Here is a 9,942-nt window from a genome sequence, read left to right as displayed (position 1 = left end):
ACCTGGTGGGTAAGAACCACAGACAGGAGATAGTCAGCAACTCTAAAGAGCAAGTATCAACAGGACTTGGGGAGACAGTACTTCCTGTCTCCACGCTGATGATAGAAAGAACATCCCCAAACTTAAAAACAGCAATACAGAATGGTAGCAGGTGTTGTAGTGCACAGCTGTTACCCCGACACTGAGGAGATTGGGGGGGGGGCGAGGAGTCTGAGGCCAGTCTGGGCCACATGGTGAGAACCTGTCTCGAGACAGTAGACAGATAAAGGATAAGCCAATTACACAGACTTGGGTTTTTGCTTCGTTTATTGTCATGTGCTAGACAATAGGGACATGGGAATCAATGATACATGATCACTGTTCTCAGGGAACACAGCACAATGAAAAAGAATTCAAAACTGTGGTATTTAAAAGCAAGTACAGTAGCAGAGGGAAGCACTGAGCAACAGAAGCACAAGCCACAAACCCAGCTTGGTTCTAAGGAAGCATTCTGGGGCATGGTGCCTGAGAGAGGCCTTGCAGAATAATCAGGAGCGACTTGGGAGACAGGGGAAGACCCATGAGGACAGGAGTGGGAGCGGCCTGGAGGATGTGGACGGAGGAACAAGTCAAAAGCTTTACCAGGAGTCAAACAGTTGAGAAAGCAAAGGCCAGGGACTCGGGCCTGTGGTGGCCCTGTGGCGTGGAGTTTAGTCCCAGACAATAGGGAAGAACCAACTTGCAGTTTTGCATGAGAAAACTCCTTTCTCCAACCTTTCAGAGAAGTAGCCATATCTCTGAAAAGATTTAACTTGACAGTGTATAACTTTAACGAAAATCTAGAAAATGCTCTAGAGGCTCTCCCTCAGTGTTCAGCTCAAAGCCAGCTGTCCAGTCCCCCTGAAAGACCCGGATAAATTCAGACCCCTCTAGCAGAAAAAGTAGAGCCAAAAAAAAAATCTAGCAGGGAGAGGAGAACCAAAATCTAGGTTAGCTGGTTCAATGACTCTGGTCCAGAAACTAGCTAACTTTAAAGTTAGATTATAATCTTGAGAATAATCTTGAGAAACAGGGAGTTACCCCCTTGTGATTATCACTGGTATTTTCGGAATTTTCCAATGATGCCCTCCCTATCTCCTTTGGGTTATTGGGTTATGGTTTCTTCCCTTAAATACCCCTTCTCCCAGCTACTCGGGGTCGAACTCTACCCCTGCGTGGGAAATGAGTTTCAGCCCCAGTGCACTGGTTTCTGTCCTGTCAATAAACCTCATGTGATTGCAGCAAGGATGGTCTCTCGTGAGTTCCTGGGGGGTCATGTTATCCCGAGACTTAAGTGAGAGTCTCCCCACTCCGGGGGTCTTTCACCTCAGCTTTCCTGACCTGGTGACAGACGACAGACCTAACCACAAGCAGGCTATCTGTGACTTGGGAAATGTGACAAGCCACATCCTAGAGGCCATATATATACTAAGTATGCCATTTCCAAGCACCACTTACTGACTCCAAGAGCGACTGTCTCATAAGTGACCTGCATGACACCCCTGATCTGTAGACGCCTCTCCCAAATGAAGGGAGGTCTCGCTCAGGGAAAGATCCTCCTGGTGGACAAGGTCTGGGGGTGGGGTGAGATCTGTTCCATGCTGACCATACTGAAGGAGCTTCTCCTTGGTGTGCGTCTTCTGGTGTTGAAGGAAGTTGGACCTCTGTATAAAGCCTTTCCCACAGTAACTGCACACGTAGGGCTTCTCCCCAGTGTGGACGATCTGATGCAGCAACAGCTTGGAGCTCTGGATGAAGGCTTTCCCACAGTCTTTGCACTCAAAGGGTCTGTCTCCAGTGTGGATCTTCTGATGCTCAGTGAGGTGGGCCTTCTGCAGGAAAGCCTTCCCACACTCTTTGCACTCGTACACCCGCTCGCCGGTGTGGATTTTCTGGTGTCGTATGAGGTACGAGCTCAGAAAGAAGGCTTTGCCGCATTCGTTACACTCGTAGAGTTTTTCCCCGGTGTGGATCCTCTGGTGCTGAGTGAAGTTGGAAGTCTGACTGAAGCGCTTCCCACACTCATTGCACACGTAAGGCCGTTCTCCGGTATGGATTCTCTGATGCTGGATGAGCTTTGAGCTGCGAATAAAGGCCTTCCCACACTCGTGACACTCAAAGGGTCTCTCTCCAGTGTGAATTCTCTGGTGCTCAATGAGGTCCGAACGGTGCCGGAAGGCTTTCCCACAGTCTCTGCATTCATACTGTTTCACCTCTGTGTGGATCTGGTAGTGCCGGATAAGGCTCGAGCTCCGAATGAAAGATTTCCCACACTCGTTACACTCGTAGGGTCTCTCTCCCGTGTGAATTCTCTGATGGCGAATGAGTAAGGAGCTCTGACTGAAGCCTTTCCCACACTCTTTGCACTCAAAAGGCCTCTCTCTGGTGTGGACTCTCTGGTGTCGAAGCAGGTCTGAACTGTGACAAAATGCTTTCCCACACTGTGCACACTTGAACGGCTTCTCGCCGCTGTGTCCACGCTGGTGCTCAACTAGGTCAGCGTAGTGAATGAGGTCTTTCCCACACACGTTGCACACAGACAGCCTGTCCCCAGCGTGGACTCTCTGGTGTTCGGTGAGGAGGGAGTTTTGACTGAAGCCTTTCCCACAGTGATCACACTGATAAGGCTTCTCCCCCGTGTGAGAAATCGGATGTGGAACTACATTTGAATTGAATGGGAAGCTTCTGCCACCAACACCACATGAGCGGGCCTCCCCTTCTATGAGTTCTCTTTGAAGGATCAGAAGGTTTGAGTTGAGAACAGGGTTTCTTCCTGACTTACTGCATAGCTGGGCTGTCTCTCCTGTTTGGATTTTCCAGTGGGTCACTGTCATCTGTTTGAAGCCCCCCTCCTGAGAGGGGGGACTCTCGAGGTTCTGTCTTTCTGGATTCCCCAACAGCGGTGCTAACCTGTCTTCATGAAACTCCCTGGGCTCTGAGGCGGAAGGCTCCAGCACTGTAAGTTTATCAGACATCATATTCTGTGACTTTTCATCCCCAGAAGTTCAGGCTTCAGGAGCACATTCTTGCCCCCAGCTCCTACAGTAGAATCTGAAATGAGAGAAGAAGATGTCTTTCCCTTTTGTCAACAAGAAGCTGCTGAGCAGGCAGAAGCTCTAAAATTAAACTCCCATGCTAGTGAGAGAGGAAGCCTTTCCTCTGCCTACACTTCGGGCCCTTCACTGTTTCCAACTCTCGCCTTGCTCCAACCCATTGTACACATGGGAAGGCTTCTTGATGCCCCACCTCTCATATATCCAACCCCAGGACAAACAGGCCTGTGCCAGTTAAACAGCACCCCTCTACCTGTGTCCTGGGTGGGAGACAGAGAGACGGGGATATAGCCAGGGCTTAAAAATCAAGACATGTAGCCGGGTGATGGTGGCGCACACCTTTATCCCAGCACTCGGGAGGCAGAGGCTGGTGGATCTCTGTGAGTTTGAGACCAGCCTGGGCTACATAGTGAGTTCCAGAACAGGCTCCAAAGCTACTGAGAAACCCTGTCTTGAAGAGCAAACAAACAAGAAAAAAAAAATCAAGACATGTAATTCTAAAGCTCACGCAAATAATATCCATCACTCCTACCCTCCAGCCTCATCTGTCTTGTCTGCACCCAGTGAGCAGCCATGGTCCACAGCACTGCACTCGCTGTGAGTGTGTAATACACAGGGCCTCAGCGCTAGCAGCAATGCGGCATTTCTGCCCTCCAGTGACTGAAGCCCAGAACCCAGCTGGGCTCTCCGTACTTCAATCTCTCACCCTTTCGGTAGCCTTATAATCCAGTCCCCTCAATGGAATCCCCTGATGACTGGAATGGCTCCAGAGGCCCCTGTCCTGGGCCTTGCTGGCACAATTCTCAACAGTTTATATACTTAGCCCTAAAAATCATTGGGCTCTGTCTCCAAGAGTTGGCCCATTTCAGATAAAAAATAAAAAACAGAAATAACAACATCAACAAAACCCCTACATCTGTACCGAACATGTACGTACTTTTTATCTTTTATCTGGAGAACAGACTTACCTCGCTGTCACAATGTTTCAGGTACAGTAAGTAGCAGAGATGATTTAAAGGATAGGAGCTGTGAGCAGATGGCACCCAAACATTAACACATTTTTTTTAAAGGCAGGGTCTCACTATGTGGTACTGGCTGGCCTAGAACTCCCTACATGAACCAAGCTTGCTTCAGACGCGCAGAGATCCACCTGCTTCTGCCTCCCCAGTGCCGAGATTAAAGGTACTGGCAATGCACAACATTTTAAGGAAGAGACTCAAGTAGCCGCAGTGAGAAAAGGTATAAATCCTCTTCGTGGAACTCAGCTGCCCTTTTCTTCCTGTCACCTGTGTGAGACCCAGCTCCGGCCACCTTCAGCCTGTTTTGGATCTGTCTGAACTCTGGCTGACCAGGTGCTCTCTAATCTACAGCCCTGACGCCCTGAGGGCTGCCAGCCATGACTACGCTCACCCAACTCTCTTTTTCTCCTCCTTCTTTTTTCTTTTCCTTCTTCTTCTTTTTTATTTTTTTTTTTCTTTTTTTTTTTGGTTTTTCGAGACAGGGTTTCTCTGTGGTTTTGGAGCCTGTCCTGGAACTAGCTCTTGTAGACCAGGCTGGCCTCGAACTCACAGAGATCCACCTGCTTCCGAGTGCCAGGATTAAAGGTGTGCACCACTGCCCGGTCATCCTTTTCTTCTTTTCAAAAGGCCGACAGTGGGGTTGTAAAGATGGTTCAGCAGTTAAGAGTACTTGCTGTTCTTACAGAGGACCCAGGTTCAGTTCCCAGCACACACAACAACGGCAGCTCACAACTGTCTGTAACTTCAGCTCCAGGGGATCTGATGCTGTTTTCTGACCTCTGTGGACATCAGGACCACATATGGTATATATACATAACAGGTAAAACATTCATACACATAAAATAAATATTTAAAATGTCTAGCATTTTTTCTATCCCTTAGCCCTTGCTTCAGTAAGAAAGCAAGGGCAGTGAGACAAGAACGCCCACTTCCACCGCCTGCCTGTGTTTACATCCCTCTTCTCAGAATCAAGCTAAACTTGACCTGAAAGATGGTTCACCTCCCCTTGCTCTAGACCTCCTCCCATCCATCTCACCCAGCCACCATTCCCTCCCTCTTACACAGAAGCTTCTCTCGCCATCTAGCCTGCCATTCCAATCAGCATACAGCAATGCTAGCTCTTCCATCCACTTAATTGGGGACAGAATTCCTGGACCGATATAGTAGGGAACAAGAGAGCCATGACATCTTCTAGGTAGATTATCAAAATCTCATTTAAAAAACTAAACGGCACACACATCTAGTCTCTGCTACTCTGGGGGAACATATACCCTGTCTCACAGAACAAGAATACCAACCTAACTTCCTGGCCTTTATTTCCTCTCCAGCTACCACCCCACCTCTCCTTCATAATGACACTCACAGGTCACTGAGTTTATTTTTGTATCTCCTTTCTTTCTTAAATACGCCGGGGTCAGGTTATCACAATAGTTTACGGTGTCACAAACTTCGGCCACTTACTCAGCTCCGCTTCTGCCGGCACCAGACACTCAATGACTTCTTACTCAGGAAGTCATCTTGTCACCGTGCCCCTGGGGCAGCCTCTACCAGCTTTCTCATTCACTAACTACCTTCTCCCAGTGTCCGGTGATGACAATGGAGCCTTGCCACAATCCAGGCAAGACCTCCTCCATCGCTGACCTACCTTAGCAGAGAGATGGTATCTCTGGCTGGAAACAGTTTTCTTCCTGCAGCTGGGCTCTTTTCCAGCTTCGACATGACTAGTTCTCAACCTGATGCCTTCTCGGGTTTTCAAACCTCAGGTGTCAACCTTCCGGCTTCTGTTAAATCTGCCCCTTCTCCATCAGCTTGCATTGGTTCGGCCAGAACTGTGCATATCCTTGGTTCCCTTTACTTTTATGAATGCCCCACATCCAATCCACCAGCAGACCTGTAGGCCAGACCATTATATTGCGTTCTGCTCATCTCAAAACTCCAATGCTATTCTCTACTATTATTTAGCACGCAAGGGGGACAACTGTCTAACCTGTCTCCACTGTTTTCTGAAAGAGCCAGCAGGATGACTCTTTAAAAGCATAAATGGAATGGTGACTTCCTGTGTAAAAACCTTCAAGGCTCTCCTACCCCCTCCCCCCAGCATTCTTCTCCAAGTAGGTAGAATTAGCAGAAACACTTGGGTCACTTACTAGGCATTTGAGCCAGATCTTTCCCACCGCTCCTTCAAAGAGCGAGCTGTCTGGGGGTGTGGGGTGTGGGGTGGCCAAGCAAGCTTTAAGCTTCAGAACCCCCGAAGCTACAGCAAGGCAGTGCTTCCAGCCTGCTGCACAGGAGTCTAACTGGCAGCCAGCATAAGGAAGTCTGAGGCAGCCCAGCCAGCCATGGTGCTCAGAAAGGACCTGCGTCATCTCACGTGTGTCACCAAGTGACAGGGAGAAAAGACTAGAAGAGAACGTAGATTAGCCAAGATCACTAGCCCAGTCAGGAGCAGAGCGAAGGCTCAGGTTCAGGTTTGTCACTCAGAGTCCACTTCCTGCTTTGAGAGACTTGGTTCTTTGTAAATACATGTTGCTCTTACTGGGTGTTTTGCTTAGAGATGGACGAGGTTAGTACTATGAAGAAATTTGCATGTTGAAACTTAATGTTTGAAAAAAGGGTAAAATGGAGATGTAGTTTCTGGTTTTAGACTTTTACTATTGTCTGTAGCACTAACGATATTATACATTATGTAGAACTCAGGGTATTACGCATGCTGGGCAAGTAAGTGTCCTACCAATGAGCTACCCCTCAGCCCTGGATATCATACTTACAATGACGATGCTACCTGGAAACAAGCTTGTTTCTGTTTACAAGAATAGCTTAAAACCATGTTGCCTCTTTATGACTTTTATAAGTTCTTGCTTTAAGGGAAATCTCTTGAATAAAACATATCTTCTTAAAGAAATGTTCATCTCAAAATCAGCAAATTGGGGGCTTGAGAGATAGCCTGGCGGTTAAGAGCATTCGTTACTCTTCCAGAGGGGGGAAAAATGAAATTTAGGCTCTGGCAATGCTGAAGCTGAGTGGGCAGCCCGTATATGGTGGTTCTGTTGAACCTGTTTATATTTGGTTTTTTTTTTTTTGGTTTTTTCGAGGCAGGGTTTCTCTGTGGCTTTGGAGCCTGTCCTGGAACTAGCTCTTGTAGACCAGGCTGGTCTCGAACTCACAAAGATCCGCCTGCCTCTGCCTCCCAAGTGCTGGGATTAAAGGCGTGCGCCACCACCGCCCAGCTGAACCTATTTATATTTGGTTTCACGGTCTAAGTTGATGAGGACGACTGACCAGGTCTCTTCCTCTACTCTTTCAGAGGTCTTGGTTTAATTCCCGGAACCCACACAGCAGTTCACAACTCTGTAACTCCAGTTCTGGGGGATCCAATGCCCTCTTCTGGCTTCTGAGAGCACCAGGCACAAACGTGACAGACAGGAATATGTGCAGACTAAACACCCATACACATAAAATAAAATAGGAGTAGGAAAATTGGCATAGCCTTGGGAATAGCCAGGCAAGTGGGCCTCAACACCCACCTCCTTAGAAGCCTCTGCCGTTGCACAGTCAGCTGGGTGCCATGTGGGCAAAGCAGGTTTGTATTCTGTTCTCAGAATCATTTATAAGTTTACCAGAGGCAGCTTACTGGAGGTTGAAAAGAATAGAGCCAGCGGCTGGCTGCCCCCTTAGGGCTCCTCGTCCAATTTCTGCCCCTAGTACTTGCACACAGGGTCTCCCACTGACACAAACAAGCTTCTTTTCCAACAAGCCCAGGGGCCTAACAGCAGCCATCTTCCTTCCACAAGCCAAAGAAGCAGTTAGGAGGGCTCTCTGAATTACTTCAAGCCTGCTGCTTCTCTGACATCCTTTCCAACTCCAGACCAGATCATGAGTTTTTCCCAGCTCTGCTCTCTATCACCCCCTACCCCCCAAATTATTCCAGGACCAGGATTCCACCCTCAAAGAACCAGCAGTGTCCAGAGCCAAATATACCCGCTTGTGAAGTTTCCCTGTACCTCCCATGAAGTATTGAAACAGATACAATGCTGCATCCACGAAAGGTCTGCTGTCTGCTAAAAAGGAAGTGAGACACCGCCTTAAAAGTCGGTGTGTAAATTGGGCATGGTGGCTCGCTCCTTTAATCCCAGCACTCGGGAGGCAGAGGCAGGTGGAGCCAGCCTGGTTTACAGAGCAAGTTCCAAGACAGCTAGCTAGAGCTACACAGAGAAACTCTGTCTCGAAAAACCTAAAACAACAACGAAACCCCCCGTGGAGTGGGGGATGGAGGGTGGCGCACTGATTTCTCCGTGAGCAAAAGACAATTATTTCTCTCTTTCATTGGGATGGGTCTCAGGGGAAGGATGTCTTGAGTGCACCGGGTGACTGTGAGTACCGGCTCCTGCAGCAAACTGCTGGAATTTAGAGCCATACTCCTGCTAAAACCCACAGGAAACCTTTAGCGTACTACTCAGGCCCTGGGGACTCCTGGACCACGGTGGGGCAGGATGCAAGGAGGGTTAAATGTTCAGAGCATCATCACAGAGATATCACAGGCGTTGACTCTGTTAAGTCATCACTGACTGTGACAGCTTGGCTGACACATGACCCCCTCCTGGGAATCCTTCTTCAGGTCGTAAGAAGCTGATTCTGCCCAACACGCACATTTATCTGCAACCCCCGAAGCACTGGAGTGCCTGCACTGCATCTCCTCCAGGAGAGACCGAGAGGTCTGACGAAAGGCAGGGGGGCAGGGTCCAAGCAGAACAGCAGATGCGTGCACCTGCACTCAGTTGCATCTGAGCAGCCTGCAAGCGGCCAAACAGAGGCCTGAGCTCTGGGCGCCAAGGATGAGTGTGCAACCCCTAAGAACCTCAATGTCGTAGGGCGACCAGCCCAAGCATCTATCACACCCAGGTCGGGGAGGAAAAACCGCAGGGCTCGGCCCGAACTAAGCAAGGAGCTGCGGACACCTGCAAAAATGAAGTGCAGCCAGGCCCGGAACACCAAACCGAATTGCTGAACCCCGCTGGCCAATAGCCCGCCCGCACGCTCGCGCCAACTACGGCGCCCCACTCACCAGGAGCCCGGCGGCGAGAGAACGGCACGGAAGCTTGCCGAGTCGCACCCGGCTGCGCAGCCCCGGGCGACCACAAAGCCCACACCGCCTCTGCACACCCCAGCCGGAAGCAACCCGACGCCCCGCCCGGAGGACATCCGTAGCCGCTCTAGGATGAAAGTGGGGACCCGAGCCTTCTCCGTGCCAGACTTCCGGCCCAGACCACTGCGTCCAGGCAGAGGACCCAGTGCGCAGACGCAGCGGTGAGAGGCCTTGTTTGCCCACGTGGGTATGGGGTTAGCGTCGATGCCCAGCAGTAGATGTCGCCAGATATCCCTGGAAGAGCTGGGAAAGGCAGGCCTTGTAGAGAAATTTTACTGAAGGTTTCTTGTTGGTTCGTTCTGGTGGTGTTGGTTCTGTTTGGAGCTTTTGGTTTTGGGTTTTTAAACACCTTTATTTTTATTATTGTGTGTGTGTGTGTGTGTGTGTGTGTGTGCACACGAGTGGTCGAAAGACAGCTTTGAGCCGCTGTGCCTGAGAACATGATCTTAACTTTGTAATAAGCCAATGGAGACTCGGAGTAGTGAAATTAAGGCAGTTTATTTTACGATCTTGCAAAGTTAAGCGTGAGCCTAGAATGCAAGCTGATTGAGGCAGAGAATTTTATTTATTTTTATTGTGCATGTTAGTGTTTTGCCTGTGTGTGTGTGTATGTGCACCATGTGCGTGCTTGGTGCTCATGGAGTCCGGAAGAGGGCACCAGATCCCCTGGAACTGGAGTTAGATATAGCTGCCATGTGGGTGTGGAAAC

General features: G+C 49.4%; 2 protein-coding genes across 5 annotated transcripts in view; one reads left to right on the top strand and one right to left on the bottom strand.

The window, feature by feature from the left end:
• Positions 1-288: 288 nt before the first annotated feature.
• On the bottom strand, positions 289-9,247 carry Znf623 (zinc finger protein 623). 4 transcript variants are annotated; one of them, XM_026782575.1, is made up of 3 exons: positions 9,153-9,238; positions 5,736-5,981; positions 289-3,069 (listed from the first exon to the last, which is right to left on the bottom strand). In XM_026782575.1, the coding sequence occupies exon 3, from the start codon at positions 2,994-2,996 to the stop codon at positions 1,497-1,499; it is 1,500 nt and encodes a 499-aa protein (XP_026638376.1). In that variant the 5' UTR covers positions 2,997-3,069; positions 5,736-5,981; positions 9,153-9,238; the 3' UTR covers positions 289-1,496. The 4 variants fall into 4 exon arrangements, with proteins under 4 accessions (XP_026638376.1, XP_013204216.1, XP_005354126.1 ...); XM_013348762.2 differs by lacking the exon at positions 5,736-5,981 and having other exon boundaries at positions 9,153-9,247; XM_005354069.3 differs by lacking the exon at positions 9,153-9,238 and having other exon boundaries at positions 5,736-6,395.
• A 76-nt stretch (positions 9,248-9,323) lies between these two features.
• Tsta3 (tissue specific transplantation antigen P35B) overlaps positions 9,324-9,942 on the top strand; it is a 9,039-nt gene continuing 8,420 nt past the window's right edge. The window contains exon 1 of the mRNA XM_005354068.2: positions 9,324-9,394. The gene's annotated coding sequence lies outside the window, so the exon portion shown is untranslated. The remainder of the gene's footprint in view (positions 9,395-9,942) is intronic.

The sequence above is a fragment of the Microtus ochrogaster genome, chromosome 15, assembly GCF_000317375.1.
Source record: "Microtus ochrogaster isolate Prairie Vole_2 chromosome 15, MicOch1.0, whole genome shotgun sequence".
NCBI lineage: Eukaryota > Metazoa > Chordata > Mammalia > Rodentia > Cricetidae > Microtus > Microtus ochrogaster.
Note: the sequence above shows the minus strand (reverse complement) of the source record. Positions and strands in the feature narration are given on the sequence as shown.

What these genes read in the sequence shown, in the direction of transcription:
- Znf623 (XM_013348762.2), bottom strand. Translation starts at nt 2,996, where the DNA reads ATGATGTCTGATAAACTTACAGTGCTGGAGCCTTCCGCCTCAGAGCCC.